General features: G+C 46.3%; 1 protein-coding gene across 2 annotated transcripts in view; it reads left to right on the top strand.

Annotated features, from left to right (window-relative positions):
* Positions 1-21,981, top strand: part of Fnbp1 (formin binding protein 1) — a gene marked incomplete in the record, with an annotated part of 132,819 nt that overhangs the window by 94,442 nt on the left and 16,396 nt on the right. The window contains 4 exon segments of one of the 2 annotated variants that reach the window (XM_017796459.2): positions 6,777-6,905; positions 10,538-10,684; positions 14,947-15,141; positions 16,036-16,218. In XM_017796459.2, the coding sequence (XP_017651948.1) occupies positions 6,777-6,905; positions 10,538-10,684; positions 14,947-15,141; positions 16,036-16,218 (654 nt within the window). 2 annotated transcript variants of the gene reach the window in all.

Consider the following 21,981-nt stretch of genomic DNA (forward strand, 5'->3'; position numbering starts at 1 on the left):
TGATGTTTCAGCTGGACTCTGATGCTTTATGACCCATTTCAAACTCAAATAAGAACCTGTAACACAACAACAGAAAACAAAGGCCGGGGCAGTGGCTCATTCAGTGAAGTGTTTGCCTTGCAAGCATCAGGCCCGATGCAATCCCAGCACCCACATTAGAAAAAGCTGTGTAGCTGTAAAAAAACAAAACAAAACAAAACAAAACCCGTAGGACAGCGAAGACGGGAAGATCTGTGGGGTTCACTGAGCAGCCACTGTAGCTGAATTGGTGGAGCTCCAGGTTCAGTGGGAGACACCCCCCTCCCCAAATAAAGTGAGGGCAGGCCAGATGGCTCAGTGGTAAAGGCGTTTCCCAACTTGAGTTTGACTCTCCAGAACTCATAAAGATGGAAAGAAAGAACTCCATGAAGTTGTCCTGTGACCTCCACACATATGCTATGGCATGTATGTCCCCCCGAATATACACACATGATGCACTTAGACACACAACAATAAAATTAAATTTAAAAAAATGAGAAAGTGATTGAGGAAGACACTCAGTGTTGACTTCTGGCCTCTTCACAGGCGTCAGGTATGGTGGCCCACACCTGTGATCCCAGCACTTGAGAGGCAGAGACAGGAAGATAGATGCAAGTTTGAGGCTAGCCTGGACTCACAGCATGTCCTGGGTCCGCCTGGACTATGTATCAAGACCCTGTTTCAGAAATAAAACAAAACATAAAACTCAATGGATAAGTCATAGTCACTTACATCCTGAGTCCATATATAAATGGAGCTGGACTCGACTTCCCTATTGTTAGGCGACCCAAGCCATACACGGTCACCAAGAGGGGATGAGGGCAGATCTGACAAACTCCAGTGAAATGGAGCAGGTTTCTTAGTACGTCCTGCGTTCCTGGCAAATGACCGTGCATAACCAACACTACAACTGTCCGTTTCTCCCTCATTCTGAACAGTGAGGGAGAACTCACATTGAACTAAACAGGAAGCAGTTACTCCTTTGGCCATGCTAACAACATGAAGTATGAAATGAACTAAGCAAGTGGAGGCGTGTTCTTGTAGTGTGCTAGAGCGCTGGGCTTAGAAAGCAGCGTCCATAACAAACAGCACCTCTGACCTAGGCGCCAGGCTTTGCTTCCTGACGGAAGCTGGGTGGGGACAATGTTAAGAAGTGAAACCACAGGGGCTAGGGAGATGGCTCGGGGGTTATTCCCAGCACCTATATCTGGCAGCTCACAACCACCTGTAACTCCAGCTCTTAGGAATCCAGCTTCCTCTGCTGGCCTCCATAGGAACCTGCACTCATATGCATTCTCGCACCTGCACTCATGCACACATACACACACACACACACACACACACACACACAAACATGCATACACATAATTAAAAATAATAAAACATTTCTTTAAAAGTGAAGTCATACATGGAGGCGTCCACACTTGGGTTGCTTTGGGCTTATTTGCGGAGGTTCCCCGGGTTTTTAAAAAACATTCTAAAGTGTAGATTCAGTATTTCTGACAGACAGTGATAAAGTGATCTCAGTCTTAGTCAGAGATGTCTGACTTAAAGGCCTGGGGCAACTGTGGTACTTTGGTTTTTTTTAAAAAAAAAGATCTCTAGGGCTGGAGAAATGGCTCAGTGGTTAAGAGCACTGACTGCTCTTGCAGAGGACCCTGGTTCAATTCCCAGCACCCACATGGTGGCTACAAATCATCCTTAACTCCAGTTCCAGGGGAATCCGATGCCCTCTTCTGACCGCCACAGCATTGCACAACACAGGTGCACATACATGCAGGCAGTACACTCATACACATAAAAATAATAAATGAAATTTTTTTTAAAAAGATCTCTAAATTCTGAGACTCTGATTAAAAAAACAAACCCTTTGTGTCTTTGCACCCTCAAACATTGTCACTGTCAGGAGTGGTGTCCCGTGTTTAGACTGGGAAACTTAAACAACACATGGTCTGGACAGGAAACTGGTGTTTCAGACACAGAGGTCAGGAGAGACTGTGAAGTATGTGGTTACCTAGAGCTTGCTCCAGGTATGTTTATTGTTATATGTATTGTGTGTGTGTGTGTGTGTGTGTGTGTGTGTGTGTGTGTGTGTGTGTAAAAGCCAGAAGAGGGCTTTGGATCCCCTGGAACTAAAGTTACAGATGGTTGCTGGGGATGCTGGGAACTGAACCTGGGTCCTCGGAAAGAGCAGACAGTGCAGCCATCTCTCCTTATCCTTAAACAAATATCCTTAAAGATATTTGTTAGAATGTATTTTTACTTTATAGTAACAAGTAATTGACCCCACTCTACTCTTAAATTCACTGGAGAGTAAATGTAACAACTTACTAAACAAAAATGGATTTTTCCATGTTGTAAAGCTTGGTTGGAACAATGGCACTGTCCTGAGATGCAGAAGTGGTTATTGAGGAGCTAGAGAAATAGCTCAGCGGTTAAGAGCACTGGCTGCTGTTTCAGAGGACCTGGGTTTATTTCCCAGCACCCACATACTAATAACCATCTGTAACTCAAGTTTCAGAGAATCTGACGCTGTCTTCTGACCTCCATAGGCATTGCATGACATGGGTGCACTTATGTATATGCAGGCATAACATTCATACACTTAAAATAAAAAATAATAAAACCGGATATGGTGGTGCACACTTTTAATCCCAGCACTCAGGAGGCTGAGGCAAGTGGATCTCTGTGAGACTGAGGCCAGCCCGGTCTTCGTAGTGAGTTCCAGGCCAGCTGGGGCTATCGGGAGACCCTGTCTCAAAAAGACCAAAAATAAAAAGTAAAACAAAATAAAAGGTTTTTTTTTGTTTTTTTTGAGACAGGGTCTCCCTGTAGCCCCAGCTGGACTGGAACTTGCTTTGTAGACCAGGCTGGCCTCAAACTCACAGAGATCCGCCTGCCTCTGCCTCCCGAGTGCTGGGATTAAAGGTATGCGCACCATACTCGGCTCATAAAAGTTTTAAAAAGTGGTTATTGATCAAAGCAGCTGGGTGCTGAGCTGGAGGAAGGATGGCCTGTCTGCCCAGGTGGCTTTGCAGAGTCTGCTACATGGTGTTAGACAGTATCTCACTCAGATCCTCTGAGTGAGAAGGGGAGAACAGCCTGTCAAAGTCTGTGGACTTCTGTCTCACGTCCAAGCTTTAATGTTCTAAGGAAAGCCGGAGAGAGCCGTCTGTAATGTGAGAGGTAGGCCCGTTCCCTCCAAAGGGCATTCAGCTGCCGTGTCCTGCTCCAGACAGGGTTCTTCCTTGGCCAGCTGCTTCTGCAGTTCAGTTGTGTTTTAACATCACTGCACGGAGCTGGGTGACGTCAGTAGGTTACAAAAGCAATCACTTAGCCAGGGCTAAGATGTTATGAGGGAGTCAGAGGAGCCGAGGGAAGAGTATCCCAGCCACCGGCCTGCAGACAGTGTGGGAGGAACACAGGGCTGCTCTGCAGTGAAATGCTCCACAGTGGCCATGAGTAGAGTCATTGTCTGGAAGTTTTGGTCTGCATGTGTATGCTTCTGTGTGTGTGCATGCCTGTGTGTTGTGTGTGTGCATACATGTCTGTGTATGTATATGTTGTATGTGCATGAATATCTGTGTGTGCAAGCATGCCTGTATATGCATGCCTCTGTGTGTGTGTGTATGCATACCTATATGTGTATGTATGTGTATGTATATGTATTCCTCTGTGTGTGTGTGTGTGTGTGTGTGTGTGTGCATGTGTGGTGTGTGTGATCACACGCATCTGTCTCAGGACTTCAGCTGTTTAAAACCATCACTAAGGGAGAATCATTTCTCTAAAAGGAGCGTAGAACTGCTTTATCTGATCACTTGTTCTGTCCTATAGGGAATGGGAGGGAGGCCCCTCACCTCCTCTCCCCGTGGGCTTTTGTCAGACTTTCCAAGGAAGGTGTCTGAATGAAACAGAAGATAATTTAGAAATGTGAGGTCTGTGTGGGGATTCCCGTGGTGTTTTTACTATCATAACAGTGATAACGGATGAGACCACTGGCAGAGTGAAGGGCTTCGAGTTGGACGACTTGGCAGCACAGATGGGAGGCAGGCGGGGAAGCTGTTGTTTTATCACGAGGGCTGCTGTCTGCGTGAGGGGGTGGATTTTTTGCCAGTAGCTAGAGATGGATGTCTTGGGGACTTGGCTAATGTACTCCACAGGGCACAGTCAGGGGCAGAAGGCAGAACATATGGGCAGGAAGGGAACTGACAGGCTGCAGGTAGAGAGGAGGAATGTAGCAGCTAAAACACACCCAGGTTAGCTGAGGAGCTGCTTGCCTTAGGAACCAAAAAGCCCCAGGTAAGGAGGAACCGCCTGGGAGACCTGCGTCATGTTTGTGCAGGAATAGGGAAGAAAAGAAAGGAAGTTACCAGGGATCTCCGTATGGAGGTGAATTAAATGTGAATAGGAAGTGAGATTCAGGTGAAAGCTGTAGGTTGCCAAGCTAGAAGCCAGTGAGAAACAGTGATGGTAAAAATCACCCGAGGGCCAGCGAGATGGCTAGGTGGGTAAAGAGGCTAACAACCAAGCTTGCCAACCTGAGTTTAAGCCCCAAGACCCACATAGAAGAACTTGTGGAACTCCTGTGAGTTGTCCTCTGACCTCCAACATGTGCTATGCCATGTACATACCCATACACATATGCACACACACAAGATAGATAAAGGTAAAAACAGGAGGAGTAGAGTGGGGATTTGGGCTGTAGATGATCCATTGTCTACATGTATGTCATTGTCAAAGAATAAATAAAGAATATTAATAAAAAAACAATAAGCCTTTTAAAAAAACCTCCCCGCAGATGTACCAGGAAGTGGGCTCCAGGGCAGGTTGACGGCCTGTTTAACATTTGAATGTGTCTTCTTGCTTTCTTGAGAGCTTTCACATGTAGATCTTAATTTTCTATGACATGGATGTAGAAAGACAAGACAGAAACAGGCTGGTGTGTTTTTGGCTCGGTGGCCTGATACCCAGGGACCCAGCTGTGTCTTCGTCCCCCAGGGCATGGCTTTCACACTGCACAGAGCTCAGATTGTGTTAGCATCACTGGCTGGTCTCTATCCAGTCACCTCCAAAGGGAGTGTGAGCAGAGGCTAGAACTCACAGTAAAGCAGTCCCCGAGTTACGGATCACTCCAGAACAAACATCATTGTCTGAGCTTCAAAATCAACTCTGGGCCTAGAATGCAGCTCAGTGGAAGGTGTGTGCTTAGCATGGACAGGGTCATGGCTTTGATTCCCAGTACCTCTCCCCCACCCCAACTGATTATGAAACTTGTCAAAAATTGCTCCTTTAAAAAAACTTTTTTTTCTTGGGGTTGGAGAGATGGCTCAGCAGTTAAGAACACTGGTTGTTCTTGCAGAGGACCCAGGTTTGAATCCCAGCACCACACAGCAGCTAACAACTGTCTGTAACTCCAGTTCCAGGGGCTCCGATGGCTGGCTTCTTCTGTCCTCTGCAGGCATTGCACGACACAGATGCACTTACCTACATACAGGCAGTACATGCTTACACGTAAAATAAAAATAATTTAAAAATAAATAAAAAAGTCCAGTCGTGGTGGCGCACACCTTTAATCCCAACACTTGGGAGGCAGAGGCTTCTCCTTCCATGATAGCACAGCTATCTGCTGCTGGGAGTTCGCATTCTTTTGAGTTAGTTGTCATTACTAATTTGGAATATTTGTACTCCAGCCTAAGCAGTGGTAAATGAATGAATGAATGAATTAATTAATTAATAAATTAAAAAAAACGTAGTGAGTTCCAGCCCAGCTGGGGCTATAGGGACCCTGTCTCAAAAAATAAAAAAAACAGGGCTGGAGAGATGGCTCAGCAGTTAAGAGCACTGGCTGCTCTTTCAGAGGACCTGGGTTTGATTTCCAGTATCCACATAGTGGCTAACAGCCACCCTTGGGCATTGCACGACAAAGGTGCACTTACACACATGTAGGTATTACGCTCATGCACATAAAATAAAAATAATAAATAGAATTTTTTTTTTTTTGTCTTTTTTAGACAGGGGCTCCCTGTAGCCCCAACCGTCCTGGAACTCACTACATAGACCAGGCTGGCCTTGAACTCACAGAGATCTGCCTGCCTCTGCCTTCCAGTGCTGGGAACAAAGGCGTGCACCACCACGCCTGGCTGTGTAAATAAATCTTTTAAAAAATAGATTAAAAGCTGGGTGTGATGGCGCACGCCTTTAATCCTCAGGAGGCACAGGCAGGTGGATCCCTGTGAGTTCAAGGCCAGCCTGGTCTATGTAGTGAGTTCCAGGACAGCTGGGGCTACAAGGAGACCCTGTCTCAAAAAGACCAAGAAAAAAAAAAAAAAGATTTAAAAGCATCACCTGCTGGGCTGGAGAGATGGCTCAGCGGTTAAGTGGCTGCTCTTTCAGAGGACTCAGGTTCGATTCCCAGCACCCACATGGTGGCTAACAACAGTTCTTAACTTGAGTTCCAGGGACTCTGTTGCCCTCTTCTGACCTCTGTGGGCTTTGCCGACACAGGCGCACTTGCATACATGCAGGCTTTACATTCATACACATGAAAAAAAAAATCACCGTGCCAGCAGTGTGTCTCAATGGTAGAGTGCTTGTCTACCATGTGTGAGGCTCTGGGTTCAGTCAGTCCCCAGTACCACCAAAAAATCATTTCACCTCACATGCTAACAGAACTCCGAGGTAGGTTGGGCTCTGGTGTGCAGTTCTGGCTTCTGTTTGTCATGCCTTAAACAGGAAGATGCTCTCGTTTTTGTCCTAAGGCACGGCAGCAAGCTCAGATACGTCAACAAATGGCAGGGGACAGCAAGGCCGATTACTCATCCATCCTGCAGAAATTCAACCAGGAACAGCGGGAGTTCTATCACACGCACATCCCCACCATCTTCCAGGTGAGTGCTTCAGGCACCGAGTTCTACCACCCCCATACCCCCACCATCTTCCAGCTGAGTCGTTTGGTCCGCACAGCCTTACTGTGCCCTTTGTGGAAATATGCTGGCTCTGAATCATGGTGTGGGGCTAGTGTTCTGTTTCTTTTGTTTTCGTCTTTTTCTTTTTGTGACAGAGTCTCATTGTGTAGCCGAGGCTATCCTGGAACCCATGTACCCAGGCTGGCAATCTTCCTCTCTCAGCTTCCCAAGTGCAGGGATCACAGATGTGTGCCACCACATCTCTCTTAAGTGTTTCAAAAATTACGAATGTCCACTATAATTTCTTTTGTGCGTGCGTGCGTGCGTGCGTGTGCGTGTGCATATGTGTATGTGTGTGTGTGTGTGTGTGTGTGTGTGTGTGTGTGTGTATCAGACCTCAGTCTTGGCCGTCATTTCTCAGGCATTTTTGAGGCAGGGTCGCTCATGGCCTGAGGCTTATAAATTGGAATAGGGTGGGGCTGGAGAGATGGCTGAGCAGTTAAGAGTGCTGACTGTTCTTGCCGAGGACCCAGGTTTGATTCCCAGCACCCACATGACTGCTAACCACCATCTGTAACTACAGTTCCCCAGGGAATCTGACACCCTCTTCTGACCTCTGAGAGCATTGCATGACACAGCTGTCCATACACACATGCAGGCAATATGCTCAGACATATATAATAAAATAAGGTATTTTTAAAAACTAGAATAGGCTGACTAGCCAGCACACCACAGGGATCCATCCACCTGTCTGTCTCCCCCGAGCTGGGGGTTCAGGTGCATACCACCTGCACAGCTTTTCACCTGGGCGCTAGATTCTGAACTTACAGAAAGCACTTCACCCTCTGAGCTGTCTCCTCAGGGTGCCCCCCCCACTACGTCATTTCTCACACTGTTGTTCACCAATAAGAACAAAGCAGAATGCCAACTCTGGGTTCATCCTTCTGGGTGGTGCACCCGTTTGTGTGGGGGTGCCAGTCTTAGAACTGTGACTCCTGGATCACTCTGCTAAAAGGACATTCTGGCTACAGAAACTGCCGACGTAGCTTTAGGACACAAAGCGGCATTCAGAGTGGTGGGATCTGAACAACTGACTATTGTTTCCTTTGACTTTTTTTTTCTTTATGAATCATTGTGTGTACATGTTTTTATGTGTGCATGTGTACAGGCAGGTATATGTGCACACATTTGCATGTGCATATGGGGGTCAGAGGTCAATGCTGAGTGTCCTCCTCAGACCCTCCACCTTAATTTTTGTGACAGGATCTCATTGATCCAGAGCTCACTGATGGGACTAGGCTGCCTGGCCACTGAGCTCCAGGGATCGCCTGTCTCTGCCTTCCCAGTGCTGGGATTACAGGTGTGCACCACCCACCTTGACACTTTTACATGGGTGCTGGGCATCAAACCCAGGTCTTCATGATTGTGCGGCAAGCACCTTACCAACGAAGCCATCGCTCCAAACCCCTGGATCATTTTCTTTTGGCTATTTTAGGTGGTCAAAAATGACAGGAGAGAAGCTGGATAAGGCTCACTGTGGAGTGCTGGTTGGGCATACCTGGGCCTGGGTTTTGGCCCCAGCATTAAAATAAATAAATAAATAAATAAGCAAATAAATAAGTAAATGAGTATGTAGACACAAGTTTTTCCATTTGGGAAGTTTTGTTTCGTTTTTTGTTTGTTTTTCTTTTTAACTTTTTTTTTTTTTTGGTCTTTTTGAGAGAGGGTCTCCCTGTAGCCCCAGCTATCCTAGAATTCACTGTGTAGACCAGGCTGGCCTTGAACTCACAGAGATCCACCTGCCTCTGCCTCCCAAGTGCTGGGATTAAAGGCATGTGCCCTTTAATCCCATGCCCAGCCCTTTCTTTTTAACTTTTAAATTTTATTTTTATTTTATGTGTATGTGTGTATTGCCTACATGTAGGTAAGTGCACTCATGTCGTGCAATGCCCATGGAGGTCAGAAGAGGCCGTCGGATCCCCTGGGACTGGAGTTAGGGACAATTGTTAGCTGCCATGCGGGTGCTGGGATTTGAACCCGGGTCTTCTGCAAGAACAACCAGTGTTCTTAACCGCTGAGCCATCTCTCCAGCCCCATTTGTTTGTTTTTGAGACAGAGTCTTACTATATAGCCCAGAGTGGTCTTAAACTAGTGATCCTCTGACCTCGGCCTCCAGAGCACTAGGATTATAGGTGTCTACTACCACACCTGACTATGCCAACCTAGGTTTCATCTAGACAGTTGTCCAAATATTTTTGTAGATGATTGAAAGTGAAAGGACTAGATAAACCGCGTTACCTAGGAGCTGGGTGTGTCAGCATGCACGTGTAATCCCAGCACTTGGGAGGTAGAAACAGGAGGATCAGGGCCAGCTGTGTGCATAGTGAGTTCAAAGCCAGCCTGGGCTTCATGAGACCTTGCCTCAAAACAACAAATAATAATAAATGATATAATAAAATTCAAGTGATGGGGGTTTGCATTGGTTACTTTCTACATTGCTGTGATAAAATTTCCTGACGAAGCCCGGCGTGGTGGCGCACGCCTTTAGTCCCAGCACTCGGGAGGCAGAGGCAGGCGGATCTCTGTGAGTTCAAGGCCAGCCTGGTCTACATAGTGAGTTCTAGGACAGCTGGGGCTACTGGGAGACCCTCTCTCAAAAAGACAAAAAAAAAAAAAAATTCCTGACCAAATCAACTTAAGGAGTGGTTATGGATAGTGGTGGCACAAACCTTTAATCCCTGGGGGAGGCAGAGGCAACTGTGTTTCAAGTCAGCCTGGTCTACATAGTGTGAGTTCCAGGCTATCCAGGGCTACATAGTGAGAGAGAAGAAAGACATGCTTTGTAAAAGGTCAGCTGGCCACATTCAAAGAAAGGGCTCCATGTCCGAAAAAGAAAAAGAAAGAAAGAAAGGAAAGAAAGAAAGAAAGAAAGAAAGAAAGAAAGAAAGAAAGAAAGAAAGAAAGAAAGAAAGAAAGAAAGGGGAGATGGAGGGAAGGGAAGAAAAGTTGCTGCTTGTACTGCATCCTGAGTCAGGAGCAGGTAACGAACACTGGTGTTCAGCTATCTTTCCCCTTAGTTTTGATTTTTTAACACTTATTTCTTTTGTGCATAGGTGTGAGTGGGTAGGTGCTTGTATCACAGTACACGCAGTGGTAGAGAACCGCTCGTAGGAGCTGATTTTCTCCTTCCACTCTGGGTTCTAGGTACTGAATTCAGCTTGTGGCAACTGCCCATATCCACTGAGCTGTCCTGCCTGTGTGTTTTCTCTGTTTTTGTTTTTGTTTTGTATTTGTCTTGGACCCCAGCCTATGGCATGGTGTGTCCCACATTTAGACTGGATCTTCCCAACCCAATTAACCTAATCAAAGAAACCCTTCACTTGTCTCTTTGGTAATTCTAAATCTCGTCAAGTGGAAATCAGTATTGCTTCTCATGGGGATCTTACTGAAACTGGAATGAAGTTGTGTGAAGGGCTCACTTTGTAGCCCAACCAAGGTTCAGACTCCAAAGACCCTTTTCCCACATACAGAATTTGTGACATAACCATGTCATCCCAAACAACTTCCCCAAATAGTGATGGGCCAGATTCACTTTACAAAATCTGATTTTTCAGAAAATACAAGAGATGGAGGAGAGGAGAATTATGAGGATGGGAGAGTCGATGAAGACGTATGCAGAGGTGGACCGGCAGGTGATGCCCATCATTGGCAAGTGCCTGGATGGCATAGTGAAGGCAGCCGAGTCTGTGGATCCCAAAAATGTACGTGCCGCTGGGCTTCCTGTGGTTCCGTGTTTCTCTTCCTGCCCCTCTAGCACAACCTTCAGTGTCTCTGGGGTGGGAGTTGCTATGTGTGGTCACTGCATTTCCACAGCAGTCAGGCCTCTGTGTTTGGGATCTGGTTCCCTAATCCTTCATACAAAACAGATCGGGATGTTACAGAGCAGAATGCAAGTGTTTTCCTGGAATAATTATCCTGCATCTGCTTGATTTCTGTAAAGCGGTGGTCCTTTGTTTCCTGAAAGGCAGTGTTCCTTAAGGCATCAGTAACCCATCCAGTCAAGGACATCTTCTAGAGCTACCCCACATGCAGTGTAGGATGTTTGGCACACACTGGTGCCAGTGGGCTGGTGGCCCTCCTTGGAACAGTCAGTCACCCTTCAGATAGTGCTAAAATGTTCCCCGTGAGGCAAAATTGTCTCAGGTATAAAAGACCCACTCAGAAGCCAGTCATTGTGGTGCACACCTTTAATCCCAGCACTCAGGAGGTAGAAGCAAGAGGATCTCTGTGAGCCCAAGCCCAGCCTGGTGTAAGTAATGAGTTCTCGACTAGCTGTGGATACAGAGAGACCTTGTCTCAGAAAGACCAAACAAAACGGCCCAGGGCATGGGGGCGGGGGGAGTGGGTGTTGTGAGATGGAGAGATGGCTCGGCAGTTTAAGAGCACTTCCTGCTCTTTTAGAGGGCCCAATTTCTGTCCCCAGCACTATCTCAGGTGGCTCACAAACCTGCAGCTCCAGGGGATCTGATACCCTCTTCTGGCCTCCATAGGCAATGTGCACATGTGGCAAACAGATACATATAAAGAAAAATACAGGGGGCTGGAGAGATGACTCAGCGGTTAAGAACACTGGTTGGAGAAGACATGGGTTCAGATCCCAGCACCCACATGGCAGCTATCAACTGTCTGTAACTCCAGTCCCAGGGGATCCAACAGCGTCTTCTGACCTCTGCAGGCATTGCACAACATGGATGCTCTTACCTACACGCAGGCAATACACACATACACATAAAAATAAAAATTGAAAAAAAGAAAAATACAAAATAAACTTATTTTTATTTTATGTGTATGAGTAGTTATCCCTGTGTGTATATAAGTGTATACATGTCATTCAGTGCCCGACGAGGACAGAAAAGGGTGTTGGAGCCCCTAGAATTGGAGTTACAAATGGTTGTTAGCCACTATATGGGTGTTGGGATTCGAACCTGGGTCCTCTGCAAGAGCAGCCAATTTTTTTTTTTTTTTTGGTTTTTTTTATACTGGGTCTCCCTTTCCTAGGGTCGGCCTGGAAGTTACTATGTAGACTAGACTGACCTTGAACTCCCAGAGATCTGCCTGCCTCTGCCTCCCAAGTGCTAGGATTGAAGGTGTGTGCCAGCAAGTAAATTTTTAAAAAGAGTTCTGTCAGTCCTGATCCTCTTGCTTCTGCCTCCCAAGAGCTGGAATAACAAGGGGTAGGGGGTGGCACCACAGCCCACCAGAGCATTTTGAGACAAGTTCTCACTCTGCAGCCCTGGCTGGACTAGAACTCACAGAGATGCATCTGTTCCTGCCTCTGCCTCCCCAGTGCTGGGATTAAAGATGTGCCACCACTATACCAGGCCTCAAACATTCTTAATGCAGAAGTCTTAGGTTGGAGACATCCTTTTAAAACATCAGGGATGAGGGTAGAGAAAGTTCATACTGTATGCTTCATGGACTCTGGAACATGCATCACACACAGGAGAAAAGCCAGCCACCTGTGCTGCAAGACCCCAAGACCATCCCCCATCTTTGTGAGGTCACCTCTTTCCATCTCCTCTGGGCTCTTGAGAATCCCCCCACCCACTCCCATATCCTTGAGCCCCGACGTCTGCCCTGCCCATTCTCCCTAGTACCCAGGCTTATTCCCTCACATCCTTTGGGTCTTTATTTGAATGAAGGAACTTTTCATTTTTCTGTGTGTGTGAGAATTTGAAGGTCCAGTCTGTCTTCTGAGGCCTCTTTATCACGTTCCCCTCATCTTCCCAAACAAGCTTCCCTGTGTTTTTCTGTGTTTTTCCAGTTTAGCTTCCCTGGAAGGTTCTCTTCATAATGAAGTCAGTGTGTTGACTTGAACTTGGGCCTTCACTTTGGCTGTCCTTCTGTCAGATCCTCTTTGTTCCTGTTTAGTTGCTGGTTTTTAGCCCTTTTTTCTTTTTGAGACAGGCCCTGACACTATAACAGACTGGCTCAAACTTGCACCCGTTCTCCTGCCTCAGCCTCCCAAGTGCTGGAATTAACAGGTGTGTGCCAGCACACCTGGCTGAATCCTTATCCTTTCTTTAAAGCTTCTTTTGTATATGCATGTTCTTGTGTGAGGGCACATATGTGTGCAAATGTGCATGTGTGGGGATGGGGAGACAAAGCTAACTTCAGGTATCTTCCTTGCTGGCTCTTCACCCTCCCTATTGAGACAGGGTCTCTCACTTGAACCCAGAGCTCACCAGTTTGGCTAGCTAGCCAGCTTGCTCTGGGGATCCCCTGTGTCTGTCTCCCACAGGAGGGCCAGTACCCCCTCCCGCCATTTACATGGTGGTGTTCTAGTCGGGAGGCACCATGAGCGATACAGAGAGGAAGAGCTATAAGGCTGTGAATCAGAAGCTTTCAGCAACATTGATGGGGGGTGGAGAGCAAGAACGGCTTTCCCCGGGGCTTTGGCTTGGTGCTCAGCGCCTCGCTTTGAGAGTTGCCAAGAAGAGCAGGTGATGGCTTCTGGAGGAGGGTCACTTTCTTCAGTGGGGTAACCACTGGTAGGTTCGTCGTACTCCAGTAAATAACTTCCCACAATGCTCAAGTAGGCAGCCCTGACTGAACTCAGCGGGTCACATACAGAAAGACAGGAGTGTGGGAGGAGAACTTGGGAAGAAGGGGGCAGGAGATGAGAGAGGGTGATGGCGAAAATGATCAAAATTCATTGTATACATGTATGAAACTGTCAAGGAATAATAAATAAATAAATAATAAATAAACAAATATTCTTTTTTATACCCAGAGGGGCTGGGGAGGTAACTCGTTGGCAGAGTGTTTCCCTAGCATGCACAACGTGCCCTGAGTTCCATCCCCAGCACCACATGGCGGTACACCTATAATTCCAGCACTTGAGAGGCAGAGGTAGGAGAATCAGAAGTTCCAGGTTATCCTCAGCTACATGTTGAATTTGAGGCCAGCCTGGGCTACATGAGACTTTGTCTCACAAATTAAAAATAGCTTCTAATGAAAGTCTACATAGTGAGTTCCAGGCCAGCTGAGGCTACAGGGAGACCCTGTCTCAAAATGACCAAAAAAAAATTTTTTTTTCCACTAGGCATGGTGGCACACGTCTTTAATCCCACCACTTGAGAGGCAGAAGCACGCGGATCTCTGTGAATTCAAGGCCAGCCTGGTCTACATAGTGAGTTCCAGGGCAGCTGGGGCTACAGGGAGACCCTGTCTCAAAAAGACAAAAAAATTAAAAAAAATTTTTTTCATTGTTGTTTTATTTTGAGACAGGGTCTCGGGCTTTGTAGCCCTAGCTGTCCTGGGACTCACTAAGTAGACCAGGCTGGCCTTAAACTCACAGAGAGCTGCCTGGTTTTACCTCCCAAGTGTTAGGATTAAGGTGATGCCACCACACCCAGCAAGAATCAGATTTTGTTTTTTGTCTTTTTGAGACAGGGGGTCTCCCTGTAGCCCCAGCTGTCCTGGAACTCACTATGTAGACCAGGCTGGCCTTGAACTCACAGAGATCCTCCTGCCTCTGCCTCCCGAGTGCTGGGATTAAAGGCGTGTGCCACCACGCCTGGCCCGAGTCAGACAATTTTTATATCACAACATTCAAAGCTGTTTTCAGAAGGATTGTGTCACCATGTCCCATTGATTTTCCATTTATTTATTTACTTTCTTATTGTGATACTGAGAACAAACCCAGGCCCTTATGCCCACTAGGCAAGCTCTTTCCTGGGCTACATGCTCAGCCTGATTTTTCTGTTTTTAGCCAAGTGTTTTAACTGTTATTTGTTGCTCCAAATATAGAAAAATGGTTGTTGAAATTATCTTTGACTCTCACCTGGAAACAGAGCGTTGTGAATTATACTTCTTTTTCCTGGTAGCACAAACACTACTAGGAAAAAGAATCCACCATCCATCAGTAGGATTTTCTCCGCCAGCCTCTGTTTGACTGCCAGGGCGGCTGTCCTGTGCTGCATCCCCAGGCTGATGTGTGTGTCCATGGGTGTGATTGCAGGACTCCCAACTGGTCGTAGAAGCCTATAAGTCAGGATTCGAGCCTCCCGGTGACGTCGAGTTCGAGGATTACACACAGCCAATGAAACGCACAGTGTCCGACAACAGCCTGTCCAGCTCCAGAGAAGGGAAGCCCGAGCTCAAGTTCGGTGGCAAATCCAAAGGCAAGCTCTGGCCGTTCATCAAGAAAAACAAGGTACTGGCCGTCTGGCCCCCGTGCGGGATGAGGTGGAAGAATTGCAGAGGTTCTGAGCTGATCTTTTAGTCTTAATAAACTAAGATCTCAAAGCTGGAGTTTCAGACGCAGCGGAGGATAGCCAGCGTGCAGGCTTTGGCTCAAACGGCCTTTTTGGTGGTGGTGTGTTTGCCATGGCCTCTGTCTGTCCCCTGGACCGTGTCACCCGCACTAACGTCCCTGGCCTCTCACATCTTCCTCCCACCCCTCATCCCCCCAGACTCTGGGCTCCTCCGCTCCGCTGGGAGAGAGGCAGCGCCAGTCCCGTTAACAGTCTCTCAGCACGCCTAATCGAACTTGCTACCCTGAGCTTAGGACTTGGTTTTGAATTCACGTTAACCCACGTCTCCATGGACGTTTTCCGTTTTCTTTCCGTAGCACGGTACGTAGGTGCATGGCAGCTAACCGGCGGCGTAAGATAGGCTGGAGGCGGCACTCCGGCATTAACCTTAGAGGGACTGAATGTTTTAATTTCCCGAGACTGTCTCGCTGTCTTTTGCACTTGAGGCCTCTTGTTGCCCCCATCCAAGCCGTGGTAGTTCAGGTGGTTGGATATTTACCCCTCTGGCTTGACCTGGTTTTACAATGACTAATCAGAGGCGTAGCTTGCTTGTGACCGTCTGCATGAGCTTCGGGGCAGGTAGCTGTGCTGCTCTGCGCGGTACTCACTGAGCCCTCTCTCACCCCCTCTCCGTGGAACGCATCCTACATGCTTTCTTTTGGACCATGGCGTCAATATTAATGGTTTGTGTTTCTACTTGTTTTGGATTTCAAATATGATTTGATGCTTATTTCTGTTTTGTGTCTTGTTTCCGGTTTCTTTTTGACTGTCACCGCTCCATCTCTCACATGTAGCTTGTGTCCCTTTTAACATCCCCTCATCAGCCTCCCCCTCCTCCCCCTGCCTCTGCCTCACCCTGTGCTGTTCCCAACGGCCCCCAGTCTCCCAAGCAGCAGAAGGAACCCCTCTCCCACCGCTTCAACGAGTTCATGACCTCCAAACCCAAAATCCACTGCTTCCGGAGCCTAAAGCGTGGGGTAAGTTCTGCTCTGGAATCCTGCGTCTCTTGCGCACTGTGTTGCATGTCTGTTCTGCATAACTGTTTGTGAATGAAGCCGTTGTGTTTTTCCATAACTTTTAGAGAGAGAGACAGAGAGAGAGAGCCTAGGCTCCGTTATAGCCAGAAAGCACAAAAAAGCATAAAGGAAGGAAGGAAGGAAGGAAGGGGGGAGAGAGAGAGAGAGAGAGAGAGAGAGAGAGAGAGAGAGAGGAGAGAGAGAGAGAGAGAGAGAGAGAGAGAGAGAGAGAGAGAAAGAAGGGGGGCAGAGCAGGATGGATGGGTGGAAGGAAAGAGAAAGCCAGCCTCAGGCTCTCTTGGGCTCTAGTACATTCTGGAAGGTCCTTCACTTTCCCCTCAGATAATCCAGCTAATTCAGTTTTCTCCTTGATCTCACCCAAAAAAAGGGGGAAACTTCCCAAAACACATGCTAAGGGAAATGAGGACTTGGAAGTGACTGGGATCATCAGAAAATATCTGCTGACTAATTACTGAAAGAGTGAGCCCAGTTATAGCTACTTCTGCCTGAGGGACAGCTCTGTGGCCAGGGAGAAAGCATCATCAGGAACAGTGGTTTTGAAGTTAAAGGATGGGGGCAAAATGTCTCTTACTAGAAAAGGCTGAATACAGTACAGGTCAAACAACCCAAATCTAAAAACCAAGAATATAAATGACTCCAAAATCTGAAGTATTTTGAACACTGACATGATAAAATGAGTGGAAAATTCCATACCTGACTCATGTGATGATGGGCCTGTAGTCACAACAGGAGCATCAGGCTGGGGTGGGGTTCAGAGGTGGTGTGCTCACCGGACATGCATGAGACCCAGGGCTTCATCCCCAGCACCTCAGATACCACACGCACACCCACAAATAAAAGTCATCTTCAGTCTGTGTGCATAAAATATGCACAGAACACGATTTCTATGTTTAAACGTGAGTTTCATTTTTATCGACACACACATCTTCCCAAATGTGAAGTCTGAGACACTTGAGGCCCCAAGCATTTCCTGTGAAGAGCGCTAAACATATTTCTCTTTAAAAAGTGAAGACACAACAGCAGCAACATTTACCATGGCCCCTCAGTTCTGTTCTGAGCTCTGGTTACTCAGTGAGGCAGATGTATAATGTGGCCTTACTTTACTGCTAAGGTAATTGAGGCATAACAGGAAGAGCCTGGGACACTGTGCAGCCGGGATGCACAACCAGGGAGTGGGGTCACATGGTCTGAGAGACGGTGACCCCACATTCAGGGAAGATCTCTTAGAACAGATGCTGTTAAGACTCAAGTTTGAGGAGCTGGAGAGATGGATCAGCAGTTAAGAACACTGGTTGTTCTTTCAGAAGACCTAGGCTTGAATTCCAGCACTCACATGGCAGCTAACAACTGTCTGTAACTCCAGCTCCGGGGATCTGACAGCTACTTCTGTCCTCCATGGGCATTGCATGACATGGTTGCACTTACCTACATGCAGGCAATACACACATACATATAAAATAAAAATAATAAATAAAATAAAAAAGACTCAAGTTTGAGGCCAGGCATGGTAACACATGCCTGTGATCATAGTACTCAGGAGGTAGAGACAGGGGGATCAGAAGTTCAAAGTCATCCGTGACTACATCAAAAGTTCTAGGCCAGACTGGGCTACAGGAGACTGTCTCTAAACAAACAAAAAGCCCTCAGGTATGCATGATAATTAAAATTGTGTGTGCATATATCCTGCATAAGCCTATGGAGGAATTGGTACATAGTCACCAAATAGAGATATCAGCTTGGCTTAATAGGAAAAGACTGGGATAAAGTAATTTATGGCGTCCCAAGTAAAACTAAATGGTAGTTCTAGTCTAAGCCTTCCCCAAACATGTTGTCTGGGTATGGTGACTCACATCTGTAGTCTCAGCTCACTGGAGGCAGACAGGAAGATCTTGAGTTCAAGGCTAGCTTCTTCCAGGCTAGCCTGGGATGTAAATTGAGACCCATCTCCAACAAAGTCTGTATCCTGATGGATCACTCACCTAAGTTTCTGTCGTTCTGTCTTGGCCCTTGGAGTTTTAGAAGAAGCTGTTCTGCACAAACAGGATTCTTTCCTTTGGTCTTTCCTTGGGATCTCCAATCACTGAGAGTTCAGTGTTTCCATATAGCCTAAGAGCTAAGTCATCCCCTAGAGCCAGAGCTGGGTGCCAGGCCTTAGGCCAGTAAACAGGCCGGCAGGTAAAGACAGGCCCAGGTTCCTTGTAAACTAAAGATTCCCAAGCTTTGTTTCCCTCTCAAATGTCAGCTGGCGTAGAAAAAGGTTGCAATCCAGAGCTAATTAGATGGGCATGTCTGTCTCAGATCTACCCTCAGGGGACCAGTCAGAGAACAACAGCAGTTACTGACAGTTGGCAGACATCTTTATATAATTGATATGTTAAGTTGTTGCCTATTCAAAGAAAGGACAAAAATAATATTTGTTTGTTTTGAGACTGGGTCTCACTTATGTAGACCAGGCTGACCTGGAACTCACGGAGATCTGCCTGCCCCTATCTCCAAAGTCCTGGGGTTAAAGGTGTGTGCCATCATGCCTAGCTAAACATAACATTTCTTCATATGCAGAGTTCCTGTAATAAGAGAATCTTACATTTTATGCTAAGAATAAAATGGGAGCTGGGTGTGGTGGCACACGCCTTTAATCCCAGCACTTTAATCCCAGCACGCCTTTAATCCCAGAGGCAGGCGGATCTCTGTGTGTTCGAGGCCAGCCTGGTCTCCACAGGGAATCGAGGCCAGCTAGGGCTACAGGGAGACCCTGTCTCAAAAAGATCAAAAAAAAAAAAAATGGGGAAGCTCTGCATGGCAAATGCCTGATCTCAACACCCCTGAGGCTGAGGCACAAGGGTAGCCATAAAGGTCAAGGCCAACCTGGGCTCCGTAATGAGACTTTGGTCTCAATAAAGCAGAAAGAGGGCTGGGGATGTGGCTCAGTTGGTAGAATGCTTATCTAGCATGCACTGGGTACAAGCTTGTAAAGATCAGAAGTTCAAAGGGCATCCTCAGCTAAAGAGTAAGTTTTAAGCTAGCCTGGACTATGTGAGACCCTGTCTCAAAAATAATGTCCGGCAAGATGGCTCAGTGGGTAAAGGTGCTTGCCTTCAAGCCCAGTGGCCTGAGTTCAGTGCTTGGGACCCACAGGATAGAAGGAGAGAACTGACTCTCAAAAGCTGTCTATTGGGGGCTGGAGAGATGGCTCAGCGGTTAAGAGCACTGTGACTGCTCTTGCAAAGGACCCGGGTTCAATTCCCAGCACCCACATAGTGGCTACAAACCGTCCTTAACTCCAGTTCCAGGGGAATCCGAAGCCCTCTTCTGACCTCCGCAGCATTGCACGACATGGGTGCGCTCACATACATTCAGGCAATACACTTGTACACATAAAATAAAAATAAATAAAATATAGCTGTCTATTGATGTACACACACACACACACACACACACACACACACACAAAGTAAATGTAATAATAAAATAAGTAAATAAAAACAGCAGGTTAAAAAACAGGAAGGAGCACGCCTGCTTAGTCCCAGCCCTTGAGAGGCAGAGATAGGCAGATCTCTGTGAGTTCAAGGCCAGCCTGGTCTACATAGTAAGACCAAAAAAAAAAAAAAACAAATAAACAAACAAAAAAAAACCCTAAAACAAACAAGGAGGAAGGATATATTTGGGAGAATTATTTCGCTTTTAAGGCTAAAAATCAGAAAATAGAGCCAGCAGCTCAGTGGGTAAAGGTGCTTGTCACTAAGCCTGATGCGATCTGAGTTCTGAGTTCAGTCTCTGGGACCCACATAGTGGAAAGAGAGAACCGACTCCTGAAAGTTGTCCTTTGACGTCCATACCCATACCACAGCACTCATGTGCCCATACGTACACACACACACACACACACACACACACACACACACTACACGCACTGAATAAACACGTAGTATTTTTTTAATATGTAACAATGTAATAATTTCTTAATCAGAAATTCAGTTTCCTAAAGCTGTTACACAGTCACTGTCAGCAGGCAGAGCAGCTTCAAAGGTGGATGATGGTTTGTGCTGAGCTCTGTTAGGACTGGCTGAGTGATTGGCAGCCTCCTGGCTTGATTCTGCTGGATTTTAGAATTTTATTCTGTTATCAGAAAATTGCCACCATATTACCAGGGTGAACCAGGCTCTAATATATTAGCTCTAAGTCAGTTAATACATCATGTTACTGAGTAGTGACTCCTCATGTTTATAAACATATCCACATTTGTCTGTCAGACCTCATGATGGATTGTGTGGGCTTTCTCATTGGGCACCATTCTTTTTCGTATGTAACTCATGCCTCTCTCCACATCACAGTCTTCTGGTGGTCCGTGGTTTCTGCATCTCTGTTCGTGGTATTCCTAAAAGTATGTAGGTAGAGACCAGAAAATGTCTGTGTTCAGTAAGTGTAAGAAAAATACGGTTTAAAAAAATATTTACATAACTTAAAGACAATAACAAGTAAAAGAAGAAACTGATGATTTAAAGGAAGATCCTTTTTAAAAATGTAATCAGCAAAATGAATTTTATTTCTTGATCCTCAAATCTGTGTGCAGCAAATTTCTGTTAAAGAAAATCTCCTGAATGGTAAGTGTGTTTTCCTGGGTGAACCAGGCATTGAACGCATCAGCAGAGGAGTGGGGGAAATAGTTTTGCCTCCTCGTTTATGGTCAGTCTGTTTTAAGGGTCAGATTTTATGTTCCTTCATTTTGGAAGAAGTGGTACCCCCACAAAAAAAAAGAGAAATTAGAGGAGGTCGGGAAGGAGGAGAGAACAGAGGGAGGGCAGGAGGGAGGACGAGAAAAAGAAAATGCTAAGGACTTAAAGAAAACGCTATCAACCTGAAGTATGGAGAACTGGCTCTGGCTTTACAGCAGACTCAGTGCGGAAGGTGCTGGTTGTCAGGTCCAGGATGAAGATGATCCAGTCTTTGTTACCGTCTCATTTACTCTGTGTTTGAACTTGAGACCCTTAGACCAGAGACTAGGGAGCTAGAGGAAGTATCCTAGGAGAATAATGACCGTGTGACCATGGTGTGTCTTTTAATTTATGTTTTATAAATTTCAGGTTGTAATTCCAATCGTGTTTTAATCACCATGGAAATCATGTGCAAACATATCAGCATAACTAAGTCTGTTTCTAAATAATTCAACGAAATGAAATACTTGTTGTTGAAAGCCGTTGATGTTTGTGAGAAAATTTTGTTTTTTCTGAGTGTCTTTCCAGATTGGCTATTTCAACAGAGCTTGAGCATGGCATCTTTACATAAATCAAAGAAAAATTAAAGTAGAAAGTATGTCCTCAGAGCCGGGCGTGTTTCCCTGGCATGGGCATGTAGTAGCACCTGTGGTCCCTGCCCTTGGGAAGTAGAGGCAGGAGGATCATGAGTTCAAGGTCACCCTCCACTACATAGGGAGTTCGGGGCCAGTGCAAGCCCCGTGAGACTCTGTCTGAAAAAGGAGTGGGAGGGGTGGGGGGGGAATGTCCTGTATTTGGAATTTACAAAGGGTAATTATGTTGTTTTAAATGAAGATTTCTTTTCCTGGCCTGTACAAGGCAATCATCTATGTAAAACATAGATGGATCTCCCCTGTATTTTACAGTTAATTGTATGGAAAAATGCTATCAAAGTTGAGCAAGAAATTTTGGAAATCCGCTGTTGTGTGTTGTGTTACGACCTCGTGGTCCC

Source organism: Nannospalax galili, unplaced genomic scaffold (genome assembly GCF_000622305.1).
Source record: "Nannospalax galili isolate Female #2095 unplaced genomic scaffold, S.galili_v1.0 scaffold290, whole genome shotgun sequence".
Taxonomy (NCBI): domain Eukaryota; kingdom Metazoa; phylum Chordata; class Mammalia; order Rodentia; family Spalacidae; genus Nannospalax; species Nannospalax galili.